Below are 25,281 nucleotides of genomic sequence, written 5' to 3'. Positions count from 1 at the left end.
TGACTTACTTCACTCAGCATCATTTCCTTCAGTCCTGTCCATGTTGATACAAAAGTTGGGTGTTCCTCCTTTCTGATGACTAGTAGTCCACTGTGCATATGGGCCACATCTTCTTTATCGATTCGTCTGTTGAAGGGCATCTCTGTTCTTTCCACCATTTGGCTATTGTGGCCATTGCTGCTATGAACATTGGGGTGCAGATGGCCCTTCTTTTCACTACGTCTGTATCTTTGGAGTAAATACCCAGTAGTGCAATTGCAGGGTCATAGGGAAGCTCTATTTTTAATTTTTTTGAGAATCTCCACACCATTTTCCGAAGCGGCTGTGCCAACTTGCATTCCTACCAACAGTGTAAGAGGGTTTCCCCTTTCTCCACATCCTCTTCAACATTTGTTGTTTCTTGCTTTGTCAATTTTTGCCTGGCCCATTTTAATCCAAAAAGCATAGTCTTTCTTCTGTTCTCTTTTTAAGCTTCTCTTATGTTTTCTTTTTACCTCTTGGATTGCTCTTTTTGTGTGTGTTTCAACTCTTCTGGACGTGTCTACCATGTCTTTTTACTCACAACTCCAAATTTTGTATTTTGGGGCTTTGTTGTAATGTAGTTTCTTTATTTGATCTTTTACATTTTCATTTTGTTTCCAGAGTATTCACTCTTTTTTGGTGTTCTAATAAATTTCAAAATTCAAATACTATGGTTTTGAACATTAGAAAGTGATTTTAATAACATTTTAAATTTTTATTTATTTATTTTAGAGAGAGAGAGAGACGGACAGCACAAGCAGAAGAGGCTTAGGGAAGGAAGAGAGAGAATTTCAAGCAAAGTCTATGCAGGAACGGATATCACGACCCCGAGATCAGACTTGAGTCAAAACCCGGAGTCAGACGCTTAATCATCTGAGCCACCCAGGTGCCCACTTAATAATTTTTTTCTTAAATTGTCTTCTCTCTATATATTTATCTTCTTCAATGGGAAGCAACTGTCCTGTTTTTGTTTTGTTTTTGTCCTGGCACATCACTGAGCCTCTTATACAATCGGAGATCCTTCTTTCTCCCCCATAACGTGTGTCTGTAAGTCAGCCTGCTGGGATGTTCCCAGTAGGTGGTGGCCAGACAGGAGGTGAGTGTTAAGAAGAATGTTGTTCTGGTGAGCCAGGAGTCAGCTGGGAACGTGACATACAGTCAGCATTCATTGGTCGGAGTGTGTGTGCCGGGTGGAGTTGATTCTTAGCCCCCAAAAGGGGGACAGTTCAGCTCAATGGTATAATTGCTCCTGAGAATGGCCTGGAGTGGCGCACTACAGGGTCCCTTATACTGGGGGCATCTTCTCTCAAACAGAACTATTTTATTCTAGTAGATGCAAAATCAAACTTCACTGCAGTTTCCACTGGGGCAATAGAACTTCTTGAAGGCCTGGTCTTCGCTCCTCCAGCCTTGTAAGATGCTCTGTAGAAGCCGCCCTAGCCAGGCAAGACGAGCCATCTCGACAGGACACTAAATCCTAAGCAGGCCACGCTTTCTTCATTTCCCTCCCCACCCCCAAGGCCCTCTTCATGGAGATTGTTCATCTTACTAATCCGCTGGGAGAGAGAGGGCTGTGTGCTCAGACTCCCGTCTTCCCAGCATGAGTAACGACTGTTTCTTTGCTTCTTTCCTTATGTTTTCTCTCTTTCTTCCACCAAGGACTCTGTTTAGACAGATATTGGGTCTCCTGGAGCTGTATTATATTTTATTGCTCAAAATTTTGAAAATGCCCTCAGTTTTTATATTCCAGACTACTGATTAAAGTCTACAGCCGTGTATATTTTATTATTTCGAATTCTGTTAAATTGTCCTTATTTTGGAAATTATCTTTATTTTCCAAAAACCCCTTTCTGTTTTTAACTGCTCTTTTTTCTTTTGTAGCAGCTAGTGCTTATTTTACAGAAATGCTGTCCCTTGAAATAATTCTGAGGATATGAATTTAATCTTCTCAGATGTTTTCTTGTGTTTCTTGCATGATGCCTTTTTACTCTGGGATCAGTTATTTTGTTTGTCTTTAAATTTCTACCTCAAGCTGTGGTACTTTTCTCAAACGTGTTTTGATTTTTGTTGTCCATTCCTATTTATGACAGGATGAGGTTGACTACTATACGTAATTGATGTATGTTTCCTCAGTAACAGGTCACTTCCGTAGCTTCTTCTCCAAATGGGTGTTGGTGTTTGGAGATACCAGAAGGTGTATTTACTAAAGAATTGTGTGGATAGGCACATGGGTAGGATTCCTCCCAATCACATAGGCACTAGGTGGGCAGGCTAGCTGGGAACTAACTGTTCAAATTAAAAAAGTGTTAGTCTGGATGTAAGTGGTTTATCGCAGGAGTAATACAAATTAATGTTTCTATTCATCAGTGTTATTTTATTTTCCATTGATATAGGTAACCATTCACAGAGATGAAAATAACTGAGGTTATTTTGGTGGTGTATGTATAGTAGCATCATATAGACAACTCTCCAGTTTATAAATACAGTTGTGGATGAAAACAGTTGCCTTCTTTTTCAGATGAATTTTAGAAAATCAGAGTAAAAAACTTTTCTTTGTATTTTTTTTCCTGTGAGTGGAAAGCACAAAACATTTTGATGTTCTGGCCATGCTAGAGCATACAGGCACATGTATGCATAAACTGTGTCCTGTCTTTGGATATCTAGGACATTAATTGCATTTTACAGCAATTCCTTCCCTCTACTTATTTGAGGGAGCTCTCTGTTTTTGTAGCAGGTCTTTCTCTGACTACAACACTTGAAGTAAATTAACACAGTACAAATCTTTACATCTTATAAAAAGCTTTGGCCTTACTTCTCATTGCAAGTTAAATTTTTCTATACCGATGCCACATTGGATGCGTCATTGATCCAGATTCATGCTGATACGCTTTGGTGAGAAGAAGCAGAGGAGGAGGCTGAAGTTGATAGGAGAGTGCTAATTCACGGAGACATGAGCATTTCTCCCATCTCTGGGGCACTTTCACACTGCATAGAGTTTTTGGTTCTAAACAAGAGGTTAAGAGACACAGGGTCACAGGTCTTCATTGTCTGCATTTCCACCTTCTTTTTTGTCTCTGCCCACAAGGGAAATATTTCTCATCTCTATACCTTCCTAAAAATGACAGCAGGTTCAGGACTGCCTGTCTGCCAGGGGACTCTCGTGGGAACCCATGGCCGGTTTTTCCCTGCCTTTTCCAAGTCCGCAATCATTCAAAGATTGAGTCACTCCAGAGGCACAAAAGCCAGACCTATTGCTGCTCAGTTGTTCCTCGACGCCTGTAGAATAAGAGAGAAAAACAACAAAATCAAATGCTAATGGATTAGAATGAGCAAACATACCAGATTCACACTGATAGTAAAAGTCACAGTTCCTATTATATCATCACTGGAAATCTTTAAAATCTTTAAACCTTCAAAAAATAAAGACGCCTAAAGGTCTTCTACCATGGATGAAGAATGAGATCATTACCTCGCTTCCTGCTTCTCACTCACGATTAGAGAAATACTGTTATCATCATCAACATCATCATCATCAGTTTTGATTTATCTGAATAGCCTGCTGAAACAGACCTCTGGGAGCATTTACATATCCAATGACTACAGGATGATTATTCATAGCCTTAAAACTGCCTCGCACATAAAAATGCCTGACCTAGCTGAAAGTTCTTAATAATAATACTTTATACTTGTATGGTGCTCTTAATGTTTCAGAAGATTTTCACAGACATTTTCTTAATTTGAGACTGAAAACGACCCAGGTCGGTAAATAAATTCCAAGTATTATTATCTCCTTTTTACAGATGAGGACTTAGAGGACCTAGTTATGACTTAGTTGAAGTCAGTCAACCAGTTAGTCTTAGAATTTAGACAGCAAGCGAGGTGTTACTTCCTGGGTTCAGCGAGACAACAGCCTCTCTTCCCTTGCTTTGTGGAGGCCATGTCTTTGGTTGCAGTGAAAATAATCTCAGAATCATGAGTTTGCTTCTGAGAAGGTAGAAGATGTTGTTCTTTGTCATTTCTGCTCTGAGGTCTTTAAAAAGCCTTGGTGATGGGGTATGAGGAGCTCAGACACATCAAGGGGCTTGAGTTTACTAATATCAGTTACTCGTTGTGTTGCCTCAGAAAGAACACCCTGAAAATCAGCTGGCTTCAGGAGTAATCTTGGCATTACGCTGAATCTTCCCTCATGAAGAATGTATTTGGTATTTCCTATCTCATGGAGTCTTTATTTTCTTCAAAGGTTCTAATAGCGTGCATGTGTGTAACCCCCCAAACTCACGGGCATGAGAGTGAATGTGGACCAATGAAACACAAAGATAACATTTGCGAGGGGCTCATGAGAAAGTAGGTTCTTGCTTTTCTAACATGGCTCTGGATTAACCCTTTATAGATTGGACAAAAAAAAAAAAAAAAAAAGCATATACCTCTGAGAATTGCTGGCTGTTGTTCTGTATTGAAAAGCTGGATCTTAGTGGAAGTGAAGTGACACAGTGGAAGGCCACATCGGTCAGGATAGGTTAAGTCAGGCTGAAGTAACAACACCCAAGCCTTGTACAGTGTGTTTCTCAAACTGCCTGTCCAGTGAGTGTTGGGAGGAGCCTCTGTTCCAAACAGTTCTTTCAGGGTTTGGGCTTACTGAGGTTCCATCACCTGTGATGCTGCCATCACGGGTTTCAGACTTCAGTGAGACAGAGAAAGGAATATTGCTATGGTTGTTTTGGTTGTTTTGGCTCAAAAGTGATGCAGCCCATTGTCTGCAGTGGTGCTGTCCCATAGAAAGAGAAGGTGAACCACGTGTGACTCACATGACTGGCTTTGTTATTGTTGTTACTGTTGTTCCAGATTTGGAAGTAAAGAAACCCAATTTTCTTTGCTAAGGTTTCTTTGTTATGTGTCTTTCTGTTGTTAATTGGCTATAATTTACCCACAGTAAAATTTACTTTTTTAAGGGTACAATTCTGTGAGTTTCAGCAAGCATAGATAGTCATGTAATTTTGATTTCAAGCAAGTTTTAAGACACTTCCGTCTCTCCCCGGTTTACCCTGTGCCCTTTGTAGTTAACCCCTCCTCCTTCCCTCGGCCCCTGGCAGCCACCGATCGATCTGTTGTCCACCCCATGGTTTTGCCTTTCAACAATGTCACATAAACAGAGTATGCGGCTGTGGGGATTGCTTCTTCTCATTCAGCATGATGCATTTGAGGTTCAACCATGCTGTGGTGGGTATCAGTAGTTTGTTCTTTTTGTTGCTGAATGGTATTCCATTGTATGGATACACTACAGTTTGTTTGTCCATTTCCCAGTCGAGGGACATTTAGGTTGTTTCTCAAATGTTTTTGGTGACCAATAAAGCCAATATAAACCATTTTTGTGTGAACATGGTTTTTCATTTCTTGTGGAAACATTCACCAGTGGGATGATGCAGTCATATGGTAACTTCATGTTTAATTTTTTTAAAAAAAGATTTTATTTATTTACTTGAGAGAGAGAGAGAGAGACAGAGAGACAGAACATGAGTAGGGAGAGAGAGAGAAGGAAAAGCAGACACTCTGCTGAGCAGGGAGCCTGACACGGGGCTCTATCCCAGGACCCTGGGATCACAACCTGAGCCAAAGACAGACACTTAACCTAATGAGCCATCCAGGTGCCCCAATGTTTAATTTTATAAGAAACTGTGAAACTTTTTTCCAAAGTGTCTGCACATTTTGCATTAACACCAGCGATATATATGAGAGTTCCAGTTGCTCCACATCATTGCCAGTGCTTGATGTTGTCAGCTTTTAAAGATCTATTTTTAAATATTTCCTTTTTTCTCCTTCCTTCTTTCCTTCCTTCCTTCCTTCTCCTTCCTATTCTCATACATGTGTAGTGGACGTAAGTAAACCCAAGTTTCTAGTAGCCATATTTTGAAAAGTAAAAAGCAACAGGCAAAGTCAGTTTTAATAACATCTTTAAGAGAACATATTCAAAATATTCTCACTTCAAGATGTAATTAATATGAAAATCATTGAGATACTTTACATTCTGTTTTTGGGTGTCCTGTCTTTGAAATCTGATGTATAGAGCTCAAGAGCCACATGTGTTTAGGGGCTGCTGTATTGGTCACTGTCGCCACAGTGCAGGTCTACATGTAGTTACCAGCCTCACTTTGACTGTGAGTGGGGTGAGAAAACACGGTATCTCCGTGTATCCAGGAAACATGGGCGAGCACAAGTAATGTCCATCACAAAGGCAGAGTGGAAAGAAAGAGTGAATTCAGGTCTTTTATAACATCGTTAAAGTACTAAATGGAACTGAGTCTGAAGATCTTCTACGGAGAGCCTTAGCTTCTAGTTATGACAGACAGTAAGTGCTGTGTATGGTTTAAGTCAGTTTGGATTAGCTGATTCTGTTATTTGAAAATTCCTCCAGCATAATTTTGCCCTGCACAATTACATTTGCCTTTAGTATAGAAGAATGAGAAATTACAGTCAGGACAAAAAGAGAAATTAAAAGTCACCTGCAATCTCAGATAATATTTTGGTGTACAGTTGGCCTTTGAACAACATGGAGGTTAGTGGCACTGACTTCCTCCAGAGTCTAAAATCCACACATAGCTTTGATTCCCCCGAAATTTAACTTATGGCCTACCTTTGACTTTGAAGTCATACTGATAACATAAACACTCGATTAAGACATATTTTGTATGTTGTATGTATTATGTACTGTTTTCTTACCACAGAGAAGCTGGAAAAAAGAAAATATTAAGAAAATCTTAAGAGAAAATACACTTATAATGCTGTACTGTATTTATATGAAAAAATTCATGTATAAGTGGACCCGTATAGCCCTAACCTCTGTTGTTCAAGGATCAACTGTATATCTTTTGAGACGTGTATATGAATATGTGTGTATGAATGTATTAAAGTACGTGTGTATAAGCAAAATCATGGAAACATTTTATTATTATAATTTAACCTATGTTTTCCACCCAATAATATTTTGAAAAATCTTTCCATGCCAATAAATAATGTGTTTAAACTCTCATTTTTAAAAAACATTTTATTTATTTATTTGACAGACAGAGGTCACAAGCAGGCAGAGAGGCAGGCAGAGAGAGAGAGAGAGAGAGAGAGGGAAGCAGGCTCCCCGCTGAGCAGAGAGCCCTATGCAGGGCTCTATCCCAGGACCCTAGGATCATGACCTGAGCTGAAGGCAGAGGCTTAACCCACTGAGCCACCCAGGCGACCCCTAAACTCTCATTTTTAATCTCTAGGTAAATACTCCCCTTTATGGAAAAGTCACAATCTACTTAACACATCCTGTATAATAAGCCATTCAGAACATTTCATTGTTTAAGTTGGAGTAAGGGCAGAGGTGGTGTGTGTTTGAAATAGCTTTTTTTCTTTTCTTTTTCAGAGAGAGAGAGAACACGCATGCCAGTGAGTGCAAGCAAGTGTGGGCAGAGGGAGAGGAGGAGGCAGAGGGAGAATGAGAATCCCAAGCAGGTTCCAGGCTCAGCATGGAGCCCTTAGTGGAGCTCCATCTAGCCCTGAGATCACAACCTGAACTGAAATCAAGAGTCCAAAGCTTCACAGACTGAGCCACCCAGGTGCTCCTTGAAACAGCTTTCTTTTTTCTTTTCTTTCTTTCTTTCTTTCTTTTTTTTTTTTTATTTATTAACACATAATGTATTATTTGTTTCAGGGGTACAGGTCTATGAATCATCAGTCTTACACAATTCACAACGCTCACCATAGCCCATACCCTCCCCAGGGTCCATCACCCAGCCACCCTCTCCCGCCCACCAACCAGCAACCCTCACTTTGTTCCCTGAGATGAAGAGACTCTTATGGTTTGTCTCCCTCCTGACCCCATGTTGTTAAAATAGCTTTTCATCTGAAATAAAGGCAAAGAGCATTTGGGAATCCTGTTGCCTGCCTTTGTACCTCTGCTTTTTCTACCCGCCTCCCTCAGTTATTTCAGTAGAGGAAAAAAAATACAAGAGGGAATATATGGCCCAGCAAGGTGACGAGATGTTTAGTAAAATTAAAAAAAAATTAGTTTCCTATAAAGTTTTCAGTAATTTATTCTCACTGCCATGTCTTCATTGTACTTATTACCAACATTGATTAGATAGACAAGTTACTCAAGGTATTGTACGTGTAACTAGAAAGTAATTAGTGATACAGAGAACAACAAATTAAGTTGCAAAAATCCAGAAGTATGCAGTAGGAAAGTGTAGGATGAATCAGGTCCAGTCCTGTAGGACTCTTACTTATAAAACAAAAGCCAGTATAGTCTGTTTGGGAAAGAACTTGATTAATTGTGCTGAGATGACCCATTTTCCTCTTGGCTGCTGTGGCCATTTGGCATTTTCAGTGACCTCTGATGCTTGGCTTTCTGCTGTGCTGTTGTGATGGGCACAGGGCTGATATGAAAAACATTTGACAACAGCGATGCAGGGACCCCAGCCTCCCACAGCCGCTGTAACTGAACCAGTGTAGAAGGTCTGCTGGCTGTCCCAAATGCGGAAGAAGGAAACAAACAATCAAAAAAGCCGACAAAACAAAACAAAACAAAAACTTGGGATTTTTGTTTATTCCAGGAAAAAAATCCTAGGTACGAAGCCCCTTTTTTTGGGAGGGGAGTAGGTCTTCCATATCCTTCTAGTGATAATGCTGGGGAAACCATCATTTTCCACAAAAATAAATGGTGAATAGACATTCCCGTTCTCTAAAGCAATACCTAAATTCACAGAAGAGGATTAATATACTGAATATATGAAGAACTCTTACAGTTCTACACAGAATCAAAAACCCAACTAACAGAGAAATACAAAGAGGTCATTCAGACACATACTGAGAAATACAATAAATATAAGAAAAAATTGTTTTACTTTACTAATGAGCAAATAAAATGTGATTTTAAAAATACCTATATTTCACTTGGTTAACACCTGTTAAGTGGCTACCATGTGTCAGATATGGTGCTAAGCAATTTTATTTTATTTTATGCAAATAAAAGTCCTGGGAGGACTTAGAGTAACGGACCTTTATTATAATGTCCATCTCATAGGCAAGGAATCTGAGGTTCAAGGAGGGTAAGATGCCTGAGGTGACATAGTTAATAAGTAGTGTTAAGCAAAATGCCATTTTGCCGTTTGAGATTTACAAAGATTAAATTATAGGTATCAAAATGAAAAATATGCATCCCTTTGACCCAACACCTTCACCTCCAAAATTTATCCCAAGGCGATAATTGTGTAAGTGCACAAAGGACTTTTATAAGGACATTTAGTGCCATATTATTTATAACAGCAAAAAACTGGGAACAACGTAAATGTTCTTCAACAGAGGGTAGGCCAAAAATGTAAAGACCTGTCCATATACTATAAACCCAAGCAGCTCTTAACAAGAATGAGATAGACCAATATGATTTGGCTTAGAACACTGTGGCTTAACTATATTGTTCAGTGGGAGAAAAAAAAAAAAAACCATGTTACAAGAAAGCCTATAAATTATGACTTTATTTTCATCAGAAGAATTCTGTTAAGCAGAGAGAAATGTTTGTCTGTGTTTGCTGTGGTTGAGCCTGTGAAGGGGCTAGGTGAAAGCAGAGCCCATCAGTGTATACTTGCGTGTTACCTGACTGAGTGTTCTTTTTGGTGTAACTATTTGAAGCAGAAAAAGGAGAAAAACTAATAACTATCCTCACGTGCCTAAACGGACAAACCGGAACAAAAGCTGTCTTGAGAAAGTTGCGAGCTGAGGCTTTGGGATGGAGCAGTCCCGTTAGTGCTCACTCAATACCCCTGTTTTTCCCCCAAGGGTCCGACCTCTTTTGAGGTTAGGCTGGGGCCCGTGACTCATTCTTGCCACTGGGCTCTGCGAGGAAGGGCTAAGGCCTTTAGGGATGGTCATTCCTCCTTTATCGCTTTGTCGGGCCTGTGCAGAGGCTGCCTGCAACGTGTTGCGTCCCGCCGGAGCAGCGAGACGGAGTCCCAGGGGCTGGATGTCAGCGGAAAGTCATCTTCTGCGGTCTTTGGACCCTGCGGTTTGGGGGTTCGCTGGTCTCTGCAGCCGGCGCTGCTTGCTCTAACGTGCGTTGCCATTTATGACCGTCTGACTTCAGAATGATCACTCTTTGAACATCAGTATTTCTCCAGTCACTGCAGACAATAATGGTGCCCATCACCCAGGGTTGCTGGAGGACTAAGAGGGAAAGTGTGCACTGTTAGGCTCTGGTGGTTATTTTCACTCGTGCTGGCTATTACTTTTGTTTTTGCTGGTGTTTCCCCAAACGGGGCAGCACCCGGGTCAGGGCAAGGTCACTAGTGATAGCAGGGACAACCCAAGGAGATACCGTGGGACACATTAAGAGAAGTTGTGGAATCTCGACATGTCAGTGAAGAGGACTGAAGATACAGACCCAACTCTCTGGCTGGTGACATGCCAACTCCTTGTCACAGAAAGCCTGGTTGTTGGAATGAGGTTAAGTTAAAACAGAGATAACCTAGTTATCATTAGCTGCATCTCCATAAAAATGCCCACTAAATTTCCATCATGATGTAATAGGTTATGCTAATATAATTATCTTCCTGGGGCACCTGGTGGCTCAGTCCGTTAAGCAGTTAAGTGTCTGCCTTCAGCTCAGGTCAGGATCCTAGGGTTCTGGGATCGAGCCCTGCATGAGGCTCCCTACTCAGAGTTTGCTTCTCCGTCTCCCTCTGCCTACCACTCCCCCTCCTTGGTTCTCTTTCTGTCTCCATCAAATAAAGAAATGAAATCTTAAAAAAAATTATTCTCTTGACATCTCAATTTAAGCCACCGTGGAAGGTGCTAATATTACTGTTTGACCCTTTCAACCATTTGATCATCTTGCAGTGGGGGCTCTGGGGATGCTCACCTTCTACCCAGTCAGGGCTGAGGCAGGATGAAGTGTGTGGGCAGGGGTGGGCCCCTGCGCAGGGTTGGTGGGAGAGGGGGTGTGGGGGGTTATATATAAAGATGGCATATGATAAATTTGGGGTAACATGGAAATGCTGTTCTCCCCCCACTTCCTCTCCTTCCTTCATTTCCTTTCCTTTTTAAAAAGTAGCACATTTGCATTTAGCACAAGTATAGCAGATGTCTTACTGAAACTTCTTTGAGTGCCATGATTGTATGGTTTTTAAAAATCAAATCAAATCAATTCTTGAGAGAACAAATTGTCTAAGTTACTTCCAGTCAGTGGCGGCTACAACATTTCTATAAGGAGTGGATTAACAGTGGTAACCTGGGAGCCAGAGTGTGTTGGAAGCTGAGTTTTCATAGCACGATATGAGATGGAGAAAATGTCAACTTAGTACATAGAAAAGGAGAGGGTATCTTTTTCTAGGGAGGGGAGGTCACGTCGCCCAGCTGCACCTGATGTGGCCACTGCTTTCAGGCACTGTTTTACCCAGTAGGTTCTTTCGACAAACGTTTAATGAGCATCTACTACTATGTGTTTGGGATACAGAGATGATACACAGACCCTGTTCCAGAGAGCATCACAGGGAGAGACTGACGGGGAGCGGTAAACCCTGGTTCCTCTAAAAATCAGTGCCAGGTTGTTAGGGGTTCCCGTTTCTGCTCCGGCTAAAATCGTGGTGCATACAGGAGTCGGCCGGCGCCGACCCACTGAGCGATGCTGAAAAGCGTCCGCCCAGTTTTAGGGTGTTGTAAGGACTGAACACAAGTGGGACCCCCACCGTTTCACAGCTCGGGGTCAGCTGCTTGGACAGTGTCCCCTTCCATCGGTCTCTGGGCAGCTCGCGGAGCCCGGACGTCTCCTCGCTGGGTGGGTCAGAACCCGGTCAGTGTGTCTCGGGTGCAACCATTCTCATCGTGTAAAAGGATGAACCCTAGACCCGCTCTTTTCATTTGACAACATAAAAATTGCTGCCGTCACTCGGTCCGGACCAGAATCAAGGCCTCCACCCTCCAAGTGCGCGCCCCAGTCGGCCTGGCCCAGGCATTTAGTTCCCATCGCCGGCATTTGGGGGCGCGGCTGGGGCCACCGCGCGGGACCGCGCTGTCCGCGGACAGCCCGGCTCTGGGAGGCTGAAGCTGCGTTCGCGGCGGGAGGGCCCGCCTAGGACAGACCCGCCAGGGTCCTCCCAGGCTGCCGGGAGAACCCACGGGGGACGGCAGGAGCGTCCCGGAGCAAGCAGGCCGGATCGGGTCCGCCCCACGCACTCAGTCCTGCAGGGGTGGCGCGGCGCGGGGCGGAGGAGGGCGCCAGGGCCCTTGACTGTGGGTGTCAGTCCCCCCGGAACCCTGCGGAAGCGAGAGGTGAGGACCCGGTTCGTGGGGCTCCGGGCGGTGCCCGAGCGAGCAGGGGCCGCCCCCCCGCCCCCCCCCGCCCCCTCCCCGGGGTGGCCGCTTCGGATCCCGCCCCAGACAAAGGCAGCCTGAGCTCCGCAGCACGAAGGAGGGGATCGGGTTGCTCGCCCGGCCTCCCCTCGCGGCGCCCTCCCCGAGTCGCCCCTTCCCCACGTGACTCTCTGGAATCTTTGCCAAAGCTCCGAGGCTCTGGGTCCCTGTTCTCGCCGCGCCAGGAGCGGGGCGGGCGGCGCGGGAGGCCGGGGAGGCGGAGCCTGTGAGCTTTAAACGCCGGGAGCCGGCGGCGCCGGGCTGGTGCGCACCCGAGCTCTCCGCGCGCGGCCGGGAGTGCGGGATCCGCCAGCCCCTCCGGCCCCGTCCTCCGCGCATTTACATTTTCGGCTCCGCCTGCGCCCGCGATCCCGGCTCAGCCCTGCGGCCCGGCCCCGGGCACGCGTGCGGCGGCGGTCGGCGGGGAGCCCGCCCGGAGCCCGCCGCGCCCCCGCAGCCCTCCTCGCCGGGCGCGGGCGGAGGCGAGACCGTGGCAGCAGCGCCCCCCGCGCCGCCCCCGTTCTCGCCGCGGAGGCTCGCGAGCAGCCCGAGGCGCCGCCGCCGAGTCCGGGAGCCGCCGCGGCGCCGCGCAAAGTTTCCCGCGAGCGGCCGCCGAGCCGGGGGCGCAGCCGCGGGGCGGGCGGGTCGTCGCGGCCCCTGGCGACCCCCTCTGCCGACGCGGCGCCCACGGGGTGTCACGCGAACTTTGAAAAGCCGCTCCCGACCGACGTGCGCGGGCGTCTGCGCGGCGGCACCCGGGAGCCCAGCGGTCCGGTCTCCGCGCGGGGAGGTCGGGTCGGCGGCGACGGGAACTTTCCGGAGAGTCCGCCGCGGAGACCGCGCTCGGCCGCCTCTTCGGTCCCCCCGAGCTCAGCCCACGTCGGGGACCTGCTTCTCCGGGGAGCGGCGCGCCCTGCACGCCCGCTGCGCGTGGACCGAATCCCCCGCCCGGCCCGGCGCCCCGGAGCTGCCGGAGAGTGTCCCCCGGGCCCGGCCGGCGCCGCGTTTCCCCGGAGGCAGCCGCCCGCGCGCCGCCGCTCTCCGAGCGCGCCGGAGCCCGCGTTCCCGGCGACAGCGGCTCCTCGGATGCTGAAGGCTGCGCCCCGGCAGTGCGGGCGGCGAAGCGGCTATGGGTGCCTGCGAGGTGTGGCTCGGGGTGGCCCTCGCCCTGGCGGGATTTGCAGCATTGCCTCTGCGTTCCGAAGGTGAGAGCGCGGTGCCCCCTCCCCGCCACCGTGTGTGTGTGTGTGTGTGTGTGTGTGTGTAAGAGCGAGCGAGAGAGATCCTGGTCCTGCTGTTGAAAAAGCCAAGCGGGTTTACGGCACTGTGGGTCGGGTGGAAGTTTTGGGGGTTTGGGGTCGGGGTCGGGGGTGGCTGGGAGGGAGTGCAGCTCCGAGTGGCTCTTTCGGCGGCTCCGGCTCCCGATTGTTCTGCATTCCGGTCGCAAGCTGGTCCCTCCCGCCCCCTCCCGGCCCCGAGTGCATTCGGGTGGGGGGTCCGTCGCGGCGGCCCCGAGGTTGGGTTCTCTTTCCCCACTTCCCGCTGCTCCCAACGGAAGCAACTACGTGACGCGTCGGCGAGGAGCGAACGGCGGCTCTTACCTGGGTGAAAAGACCCCGCTCCTGGGAGACGTAAAATCCGGCGCCTCAGAACCCTCGCCACGCTCCCTTCCTGCTCGCCCCGGGCCGTGTCCCTGTGAAGTCCAGGGAGATTGTGTGACCGGGTGGCTGAGTGCGCGCGGGGCGCAGACACACGCCTGCAGAGGCGCCTCTGCGCGACGGACAGGCACGAGCCTGCTTCCTTCGGGGGGGGAAAGTGATTAATAGGAGTTTAGCTTCGTTCTCTTACTTCGCCCTCCTACTCCCGGGTCTCCTCCAGGGCTCCCGCCTGCGAGTAAAACCCCGAGCTGGGGGAGAGGAAGGAGTGGGAGGGAATTGTCGCCATGATTGCAGAAGCCGTCTGGGTTCGCACGGACACACGAATCCACGAGTGAACCAAGAGTTTGGGGCGGGGGCGCGGTGGCCAGCGGAGGACCGGCCCCGGCAAGCGCGGCGCGGGGAGCCTCCACCTGCTCCGAGGAGTCGGCCAAGTCCTTCCGCGCGCGTGGGAGAGGGGGAAGGGAGCCGGCGGGCCGGGGGAAGAGGCCGAATCCACCGCGCTGGGCCTCGGCGTCCCCTCCCGACTCGGTTCATTATTCATGCGGCTGCGGGCGAGGGGTTCACCTGCTCCGCCGCAAATCAGCGCCGCGGCGGGGCGGGGCGGGCGCGGCGCCTTCGCCCTGCGGCGGGGTGGGGGCGGCTTGATGCGGCGGGGTGGGGGCGGCTTGAAGGTGCAGAGCAGGGGCGCGGGGCTGGGGGCGGCGGGAGGCCAGGCAGAGCACAAAGCCCTGCCTTGGGTCGACCTCCAGCCTTCAGAGCAGCTGCCTTTTCGGCGCTAGTTTCCCTGGGGAAAGCGGCCTGGCCTCGAAGTCCGCGCCGAGTGCAGGGATTGACGGGGTAAAGGTTCCGCCCGCCCGCCCTCTCCCGGGAGGTGGGTCAGGTTCGTTCCCCAGAAGCGCGTCCGCGGCCTGTGCAGCCTTCTCCAAAGGGGTCCTGCCCCGTAGAAGTCTATGTGTGCGCGCGCGCATACTGGAAACAATAAAACTTACAGGGCTTAATCATAATGATACATCAGATGCGAGAGTTAACTCAGGCCACCTGACTCTGATTTTGAGACTTAGAAACATGTTTTCGCTTGGTGGTGGCAGTTTCTTATTTAGAATCATCCCAGCAACGCAGAAAACGTGCTTTCTCTCCCAGAGAGCTCAGCAGGGGGCAACTGAATGATGGAGTTTTTCAGAACCAAATCTCTTGAAATCACAGAAGCCATTATTAGTAAGAGCCTGCAGGGTTCGCTCTTCGGAAGACTGGTTGGTACAATGGGCAAAGTTAAAGAACTTGCACATTCTTTTGGTAGGGGAGGAGGGCAGGACACCAGGGGCGCTATTCCTCCAAAGATTCTTTGGAAACTTTGCTTCTTAGGGTTTCTTCCCACCTTCAGGGCATTGTAGAATCATTTCACAAATTGAACCGATAGATGTCTGAGAGTTTCCATCTAGCTTGGAATGGTCCTTGTCTAGTAATGAGTGAGTGAGTGCGAACATTTATGAGCATATCTTATTTGGCTCCTACTATGCCAAGTACTTTACATACATTATCTCACTTAATTTAATTAATTTAACTTAATTTAATTAAGTAAGTGATATCAGGCCCATAGCAAAAAAAAAAAAAAAAAAATCCGCTGTCACCTGATGAGAACTTTGATTTGGTTCTGTCAAGATTTTCTTTTTCTCTTCAAAATAAGGGCACTGAAGTCAAGCTGGAAAGCTGAAGGATCTTACAGATTCCCTCAAGCTTTTTTTTAAATTAGTCTTGGCAATGAGTTTTAAAATTGGAAAAGAAGCATTTACATGTGTGCTTCTCATGGTGTGACATACACTTTGGTACTTTTGCTCACTGAGCCATGGCAGAATTTGTGTTTTCTTCTTAGTGCTCAGAGAGCATCTCATACATGCTTCTAGAACACCAGTGAAGAATTCTACAATCACGTCGATAAAGGTGCAGTTTCTGTCTTCCTCAGGTAGCTGTGTGCTCCCTGAGGGTACAGGATGGCTCCTCATTATTCTTACATCTCCACGTCACCTGTGAGGACACACTAGGCGCTAAGAAAATACTCGTCATGTGAAGGAGCACTGCCTAATCAGTCTTCTGAATTAAGCTTACGCTGGCCTAGATGACAAACTGCCGTATGACCTTGAATGAACCACCTAACTTCTCTGGCCTGTGGTTCTGTCGTTTGCCAAATGTCGAAGTCGGCTGGCGAGGGGATAGCTGTAAGATGCTTTTGCTAATCATCCAGCACAGGGAAAAAAGATCAACATTTGCTGCCCAATCTGTGGTCAGTTGAAACTTTCTGGTTCTGAGCTTTATGTCCGTTATTAAAAGAAAAATGAATTTTTTACAAGCAAATCATTGGCAGTGTTCTTTTATACTGTCTTATACTGCCGAGATGACAAGCCGCTATGATTTGACAACTTAATGAAATCAAGAAGCACAGGGAAACTTCTAGCAAATGTGACTGGTTTCTAAATCAGATCAGCTTTGCCATGACATTTTCTGGAGAAGCAGTTTCTGAATTGTGTTTACCTGTTCACCTGTGGAAATCCTGTGAAGTCACACTAGGTAGGGACTTGGAGATAGAAAAAGATTATTAAACTGGAGGTTGAGAGAATTGAGTTCTAGTCTGTGTCCTGTAAGTCCTCATGCAGCTTAGTCAATCCCACAGTCTTCCAGACTTTTCCTAGAAATGAATGCCGATAACAGAATACGTTGGAAAAGATCATTTGATAGACAGTGTATTTTATTTATGGGTGGATCAGCATATTTGGTTCTACTCTTGGCTGGAGAGTTCCTTCTGTGTAAGATTTAATCTTGAAAAGCCAAGGTGAGTAAAGAGAAGACATTGGCTGGGGGAATAGCCTCTCTCTTCTTCCATTCCACAAGTCTTTATTGAGCGCTTATGTGTGTGGTTATGTCTGGTAGGCGGACCACATACTACCTACCCTGAAAAAGTCTGCACACCCAGTAACTGTTAATATCAGTAAAGTAGAAGTAGGGGTATGTAAACACGGGTCCTTGGTGGGTTTCCCAATATTGAACACTTGCACTTTGGACTTTTGTAACTTCTTGCTAGTGAAAATGAAGAAGTGTATTGTCACAGGCTATTTCCATTTCTGCTCTCCTCTGGGGATTAGATCCTGCATACATTGTTCAGTGACACCAGAGCCATCTGTATTCACGGTTATGGGCTCAAGTGGCAATATCCCTCAATTTCGCTCAGACACAAGTAGTCCTAAGTACCCTCCACCACATGGCTCAGGAGAAGGGAGGAGGACACCACATGGTGAAGTCGCGGCTGTGTGCCAGATCCCAGAGTAGTTCAGAATCACTTGGCCCGTTTTCATTGTAACGGCTCTGTTAATTGATCTGAATCCTGGTTTACAATAATCCGGACATGAGCTGTCCTGTCCATCCAGAAAATGATTCTATTTTAACTCTTCCATGGTGTAGACACCATATGCTGAATTAGAACACAACATGAAGCGTGAACATTTAAATGCTAACTCGTGGCTGTTTGTTCACGATGAGTCATACTTTTGCGATACCGCGCTCTCCAATCCCTTTGTATCTCTGGCCACATGTCCCACTCCAGCTGATGTTTTGCGGCTCTTGGATTTAACTTCTCTAATTGACTCCGTTTACCAGGTATGATTTCTGTAGTGAAGAGTTTCTGGAAGTGAGAACTCGTGCAAATTAGAGTTCACATTTTCTCTGAAAACTTGAGATTTCATCCAAGTATCTCCTAAAGGAGCATGTGAGAATGTGAAAAGGGGCTTTAAATTGGACACTTACTTAGTTTAATGAATAGGAAGTAACATTTGGCCTGTGTGGCCCGCGAGACTGCGGTCAGCCACTAGCAGGGAGAGCTGAGGACCCCCGCTTCCTTCTCCCCGCTGGATGGGACCCCTTCACCCCTGCAAAACTTACTGCGCTTTTTTTCACAGGGAGCTGGAATTTAAATTACGCAGTATCTCAGTTGTATTCTGCACCTTAAAACCGGTGAAGTTCTTGGGTTAGAGGCTTCTAGCTTCTGTTGTCTTTTATTTTTCCAATTTTCTCTTGAAGAAGCCCGCTTTCTCTTCCCAGACCCCCCCCCCCCCCGTCAGAATTCACCTTGAGCTGGAGTTTCCTTGGAAGCGCAAGTAAAGGCATCAATCCCGACCTCTCATAGAGCTGTCCGCCTTTAGAAAAAAGCCATGAGTGCGGAGAGGACCTTTGTTTCCACGTTGTGGGAGTGGGTCACTTGGAGAAAAGGCCTCTGCTCTAGTGCAGACCCAGAAGCCGCCCCCAGCCCCCCTGCCATGACCTCCTAGCTGCGCGGGCCACTGGGCCCTGGGCGTGCCCTGCGCGGGAGAAACCCGCCTGCTTTGGAGGACGGCCGGCGCTGGGGGGGGATGCGTGTCCGAGGGCGCTGGGCCTCACGCCGGGATGCTCTGTTTTCTCGAGGGAGGAGAAGCGAGCTTTCGGAAGCCCTGTGAGTGGAGACATTCGTGCAGCTGCCTTCCCGGTAGAGCTGTTCCATTTTAGGAAAGCCCTCAGAAGGCAAAGCTTATTTCTTTCGGAATTGTACATCATAGAGCGACGCAGATTGAGTGCTTTCCTTCTGCTAATGATGGGCTCTCTCCGCAGTTGCACGCCGTTTTGACTGAGCCTCTCGCAGAGGCTCGGCCCAGCCCAGGGTGGTACCACACTCGGTGTTGCTTCCTTGTTCTCACGTTCCCGTGGGTTTATAACATCTGTCCCACTCCCCTGGGATGGGTTTTGATGTGGGTAGTTGGATATTTCTTCAATGTAGAAATGGAATTTTGTCAATATATATCAATTGATCTTTATATGACTATTTTATGTATACATGTGTATCATATATGATTATTATATACATTTATATATACATACATATTTCTCTTATGACATACCATAGACTGGAATACTAAGTATTTCTCAGAGACATGTGTGAATGAAGAGAAATTTTCTCCCAAGGTTTTATCTCAAGTTATTCTTGTTTGAATGTCAAGGGCACCAAAGTCATTCCAATAAATTTGCTCATAGAGATCTTTGATTCAGATCACAAGTGTAAATAGTCATCTCATTTCTTTGAAGATTGTTCCTGATTCCATTATTGGTGGATGAGGCAGACCGGTCCCTTCCCAAGAAGTTATTATTTTTAAGACTTCACGAATGATCTGTTGGAAACGAAGCACTATAGTAAAATGTGTCCTTCCCATTTTGGACACCAAGTGTGGCCTGCTGTCAGGATGTGTTTCCACTGTGGTGTGTGTATGCTATTCCAATCTGTTTTGTAGGTTCAGTTTCAGAGAGAGTAGCTGCTAGCACACTACCCACATGTTTCTAGGTAAAAACAAAACAAGCAAAAAAAAAAAAACAAAAAAAAAAAACCACACAAAACACCTGTTGTGCTGTTCAAAGATTGGTTGAAAATGAATTTGTTTTTTAAAATTAAGATTGCAATTTTACATTGTTTTCAGATATAACACTTGAAAAGATTCATTTTATGATTCAGAAACTATAACCTTCTTTTCCATTTCTAAGAAATTTCTGTTGTTTTTTATTTGATGCTTACTGAATGGAAAATGTAAAGATGTATCAATTCATAACCAGTCTATTAGAAAGAAATACTGAGTGAAAAGAAGGTGAAAAGGGTATTGGAGTTCAAGAGCCCAAAAGAAGAGTTCTTTCCAAGTAACTACAGTCTGCACGTCTCTCTGTTAAATGTAACATCCCCGACGAGGAACATATTGTGTGAAAGGCGAGAAATAGATAATCACCCAGATACCTCAGCGGCTGCCTACTAGGTGAAGAGTTAGGGAAGCCAAAGAAGGAGAAGCAGTCCCTCTGCCAAGCGACTGTGTAGATGCGGTAGTGGGGTAGACACAACAGTTTCACAGGCTTAGCAACAGTGTTGCAAGGAAGTTTCCGACAAGGAATGGATGATGTAGGCCCGGAGTGCTATGAAGGCGAAGGGGAAAGGACACAATGCTGTGGGGCTGGAAAATTCACGAAGGAGATGGGATCAAATTTAAGGAGCTTGAATAGACCCAGGGTGTCTCCTGCAGGAAAAAAAAAAAAAATGAGCAAAGGGATGGAGATAGGAAAGTCTGACCGCCGGATCCCAAGTTGGCCTCTTGGGTCGGAATGGAGGATTTGTGTAAACAAAGAGTGGCAGAGAAGCCGGGATAAGTAAATCAGAACTGGATGAGGGAGGCTTTGCTGATTTATCACATAGAAAAATACACACTGCACGCACAGCATGCCATTATAAATACATTTATTTTAAAATTCAAATAGTAAGTTTTAATGATGCTTTCCCTCGTGCGTGTCCAAGAAGTGTTGTTGTGTTGTACGGGGTTATTTTCCGAAGGGGCAGAATGTTCGAGCTTTTCAGATTTTGGAAAAAGCACCATTTGCAGACTGTGATGCATGTAGATGGGGTTTTAGCCCAAGTCTGCTGGGGCAGTGCCTGCCGGTCTGTTTTGCATTCCTTTTAATTCTTGTTTTGTTTTTCCCTACAGGTGCTTGTGTCTATCAGGGTTCCTTGTTGGCGGTAGGTTATCCTTCCTATATTTGCTTTATTTCTTTCGAATGTAAAATGCTGGATTGGGGTTGCTGAGTGAGTGAGGTGACCCTATCATTGTAAAAATGTGTTTATTTTTCCTCACAGTTTGAGGATTATCCCTCATTTTGGCACAATCATGCTCAATTACTTAATACCTTTTCCAGAGTGAATTAGTTCCATTTGAATACTCAGGTATTGGAGAAGAAGCTCAAGCACCCAACACAATTTGCATTTCATGGCTGTCCTTTGTGTTCTTTGGATCAGAAAGAAAATGAGATCCCATTCCCCTGTCAGATACGAACTGGGGCACAACTTTGTGTATCTTCCCGTTGCATTTGCTGCTTTCTTTGAGCCTCGCCCAAAGTACAGGCATGGGACGGAGTACGATGGGGAGGATTCCTGACTGTGGCTTTGGATTACGACTTTAAGTTTTTGTAAATAACAAGCAACTTAACATTTTATCTCTGAACTTTTGCCATGTAGGGTAGAGTTGATTTTGAATTTAATGTCCTCATGACTTGGGGGAAAAGCTGATGCAAGTCTCCTGTGTTTCTTTTCATTAATAATGTACTGTGGTGCCTAGCCGTGTGTTAGAGCCTTATTGAAAAGACGGTCTACACTTCATCAACTCTAACAGATGGTGTGGCAAGTCATTCTTCGCCACTTTTTTATTTTGGTTTTAGAAATGCTATACTAAAAACAGGACTGAAATGGTCGGGGAGGGTTTGGTCATTTACATCACAACCTGCTGCTGACGTGTGTGATACTAACAAGTCGTCTTGGATAGAGGAGAAGTATCTGAACTGTCCAACAGTCTGGGTAATTGTAGATGTTCACAGTAATATTCTCGATTCTGAACTTTATGTACTATAGCTCCTGCTCTGGAGATTTATGTTTTTTTTTCTCTCATAATTTTCCATTAAAGATTCAGGAGAAAGCGATTTTCCTTTACTTTCTCACTCCGTGCCCTTCAAAGCCTACTTTTCCTTGTGTTTCTTCTTTAATACGTTTTCAGAATCATTTAAAAATCAAAGTGTTATAAAATACATCACCAGTTTTCGGGAACTGTAGTAGATGTTATAGTCAAGTCAGCTATCCATGTGAACACAAGGAGAATGGCTTACTGTATACAGTGGCCCAATTTTTAAATATATTTTCATAGCTATTCATCTAGCTGACACAGTAGATGAGGGAAATAAACAGACCATGTATTATTTTATACCCTCCCCCTTTTAATGAAGAACCAAGGATAAGAGAGATTTTAAGGGATTTGCTAAAGGTAAAACCACCATTAAGGGATCGACCAGAACAAGCCAACCTGTGTTCCTTCCATTGTTCCCCCGTATCTGAAGGACAGTGGCCAGCCAGCCTGTTTTCTGTGTTTGATGTTGCTCTGCGCTGTTGTGCATCTGAACACGAAAGCATCAACGGCTCGGAGAAGGCAATGGCGTCCGGTTCAAGGAGAGACTGTGTGATTAAGTTTGCACTTAATCGGTGACCTTGCTGTCCTCGGTTCGTGCCCTGGCTCCTCCGGGGACTGTGGCTGCTCGGGGCTTGTGGGGCTTGTAGGCTGTGCGATAGTGCCCCAGGGCACTCCTCTTGCCCACCAGTTGACTTCTTTGCTTACCAAGACTCAGCCGTGTGTGTTCCCAAACCTCCTTGAATTGCAGAATTACATAGTAATTACATAGTAATTCTGCAATTCAGTCCGAAAGACAATACATTGATTACAAGAAGAAAGCTTATGGAGTAACAGCTGTGGAATTCTGGGCCCTGGGAATGCACCAGTAACAAACAGACAAAATCCTTGCCCTCATGAAGCGTGAATTCTACTGAGTAAAATAGAGAGAATGTGAGGCGAGCCTTAGGGAGGAAGCCGGTGGGGGGCGGGGAGATAGGGGAGTGGCTCCTGCTAATGGGGCGATAGGGTCGGCCTCCCCGAGAAGGTGACATTTGAGCAAAGACCTAAAAGTGGCCATTGTCAATGCTAGTCAGCCTGGATGTCCAGGGAACTAGAATTCCACAGAAGGGGAAGAGCCACGGTAAAGCCCGAAGCGGGAGCTTGCCTGGCCATTTGAGGAGGTTCACGGAGGTCACTCAGCGGCTGCGGTCAAGATCCGGGGCAGGACGAGGTCAGAGAGGCGGGCAGGAGCCCTGTCTGCACTTGAGCTTGTCCTCCCCGGAAGGTGTCCGGCCCTGGAGGAGCTGCTGTGGAGGGACGACAAAATCCGACTTCTAGTTTAGTTAAACTGCCGAAATGTGAATGTGAAAAGAAGTAATGTTCTTGTTTCTAAGGAAACTATGGCGAATACTTTAAAAAGACTCCGCAGAGGTGAGTCACTAAAAATTTGCTGTCAAATTAAGTGTAAGGGAAACAACTATAAAAGATTGGGGAAAACACAGACATCCAGGGAGATTCTGCAATTGGATTTATTTGCAATCGTTTTTTTTTCCATTTTAAGGATTTTCAAACTGAAATCGTAGATGATGCATTGTGGACATAGTTAATTGTGTGTGTCATTAATTGCTGTTCTCTCTGCATCTGATCTGGTCTTGGAGAAGGGCATCGAATGAAATCGAACGAATGTATGTTTTTGTATTTTGAATTAAAATAGAGAATTTGAGAACATTTAGACACTATTCTGGAATTTTCTGATGACACAACCCTTTAGGTGAGAGGGTTTCTGTGGGGTAAGAGGCTTCATGGGGGGCGGGGTGGGGGCTTGGCTCTGAGGGTGGTGGTGGGATGTCCCTGTTCTGATCCCAAATTCTACCCACACACAGTTCAGAGCTGGAAGTGACTTCTGAGATCACGTAGTCCAAATTCTCCGTAGCCTAGGTGAGAAAGCTGGGGCAAGGGATGCGAAGTTCTTGAATTTAATCCATTTCTCAGGCGAGTGACCAGAAGCAGAGAGTGGGTCCGTTTGGAAATAGCAAAGCATCAGCTTCACCCAGAAGAATTCCATAAAATCGACGTAGCTCATGAGGACGTGGATCTGGGTCCCGGCTGCTCGCCGCTCACTCTCAGCCCGTCTTGTGAGGATTCTCCCCGTGATGCTTCTCCGGTCTCATTCCTTGCTGCCGGCAGGGGAGGGGGGGTTGTGGCTGTCAGGTGCGGTGGAACTTTCGTGATGCTTGCCACCGGCAGACCGCGTTTGGATCCTTCCTCCTCCGCTGCCGACCGGCTTTGTGACCTAGAGCCAGTTCCATGAACTTAGACGTCCTGTGTGAGGGGGGTGTAAATAAAGCCTCTCCTGGGGGGTTTTTGTAGAGCAAAGCAGATCATGTGGGGGGGACACCCAGGTGCCAGGCCTGCCATGGGCTTTTCCACCACCACAAAATCTCTTTACCAACCAAGAAGAACAACAAGAGGAAGGGAGCCATTATTAAGCACCTACTGTGTCGACAGTCCCAGGAAGTAGGTGTTGTCTTTACAGATAAGGAAACTGAGGCTCTTGTCACTTGTCCAGAAATTATACAGGTGGTCAGTGCGAGAGGGAGAGCGTTCAAACCCGGTTCTCTCAGCCGAGCCGGTCTTCCTATTGTCTCTGAACACAACTGGCCTATTTCACCGTCACCTCTACACGCCTGCCCCCTCCGTGCCGCACCTGCCATGCAGCTGTCTCTGCCAGTCTCGGTCCTGACCTCCTGCAGAGCCAGCTGTCCCTAGCTGACCCCTGCCCGTGTAGCTAAGGCTCTCCTACCCTGGTGTGTACTAGATCTACCGCATGATCCAGGAAATATTTGGAGGCGGTCGTTCGATCTTAACAATCTGTATATGCTGTATTTTGCACACACACGCACGCACGCGCACACACACATGCACATGCACACACCCGACAACGTGTTGTGTCCCAACTTTGACAGCTGTGTGGACTTGTGATTTGGTCTCCGAAGCCTTGTGTAGCCATCTCTCAGTTTTGTCCTGATTCCGCTGTCTCTCTCTTCTCTTTAACACTCTCTTTCCTGCTTTCCTCTTTTTTTCCCCATTCCTCAGGCCAAAAATTAACAGAAGGGAGTCAGAATACCCAGGAGGGTCCTATAGCTTGAGAGACACTGAAAAATCTAGTTTGGGTGATGTTTCTTAGCCCACAGTACCCTTATACCCCTGTGCTCTCAGGACTTTCTCTAAAGTCAGCCCTGGTGAAAGAGCATGACCATGTCAAATCAAGAGTCTGTAAGGAGGAAACAACCTAGTTCACACGTCTAACTGTGACAGGGGCCTTGAGTGTGAGGAGAAAAATAAATTTTTCATTTCAATATTTTCACTATATTGAATAAAAATAATTTAGCTTTCTTTTGGTGTCACCGCAAGTAAATAATTCTCCTTTATTAGGTTTTTCCCTAGAGGTAGATCGCTGGACTCTTAACCTCAGTTTTTACATCTGTAGAATGGAGATGAACTATTTACTTCCCAAGGTGGTCATAAAAGCGAGAGGAGATCACATGAAGCACTTAGCTCTGTGCTTGTGACCTACAACATGCGGTGAAGGTTAACTGCTGTTACCGTTGCCATAAACGTTTGTGATTGAAAGAGTTGCACAAAGCTATTCCTCTTCCGCAGATCAAAAATGTTAAGTGTTGACATTTTCCAACTTGGAATGCTTTTGCTCACAAATGCTGACAAAGTAAATTATGAGACACTAAATTTTA

General features: G+C 46.4%; 1 protein-coding gene and 1 long non-coding RNA gene across 7 annotated transcripts in view; both read left to right on the top strand.

The window, feature by feature from the left end:
• Positions 1–7,916, top strand: part of LOC309862565 — a 64,555-nt gene extending 56,639 nt beyond the window's left edge. Inside the window, exons 3-5 of one of the 2 annotated variants that reach the window (XR_014310584.1) lie at positions 756–907; positions 7,418–7,610; positions 7,706–7,916. This is a non-coding gene — a long non-coding RNA (uncharacterized lncRNA). The remainder of the gene's footprint in view (positions 1–755; positions 908–7,417; positions 7,611–7,705) is intronic. The other variant, XR_014310583.1, reaches the window with a different exon arrangement.
• Positions 7,917–13,395: 5,479 nt separating this feature from the next.
• FRAS1 (Fraser extracellular matrix complex subunit 1) overlaps positions 13,396–25,281 on the top strand; it is a 409,483-nt gene continuing 397,597 nt past the window's right edge. For all 5 annotated transcript variants that reach the window (XM_082726544.1, XM_082726546.1, XM_082726545.1 and 2 more), the window contains exons 1-2: positions 13,396–13,601; positions 20,585–20,616. In XM_082726544.1, coding sequence (XP_082582670.1) covers positions 13,526–13,601; positions 20,585–20,616 — 108 coding nt within the window. In that variant the 5' untranslated portion in view covers positions 13,396–13,525. The remainder of the gene's footprint in view (positions 13,602–20,584; positions 20,617–25,281) is intronic.

Source organism: Mustela nivalis (assembly GCF_964662115.1).
Source record: "Mustela nivalis genome assembly, chromosome: 4".
Classification (NCBI taxonomy): Eukaryota; Metazoa; Chordata; class Mammalia; order Carnivora; family Mustelidae; genus Mustela; species Mustela nivalis.
This window is presented reverse-complemented; position numbering and strand designations above follow the sequence as displayed.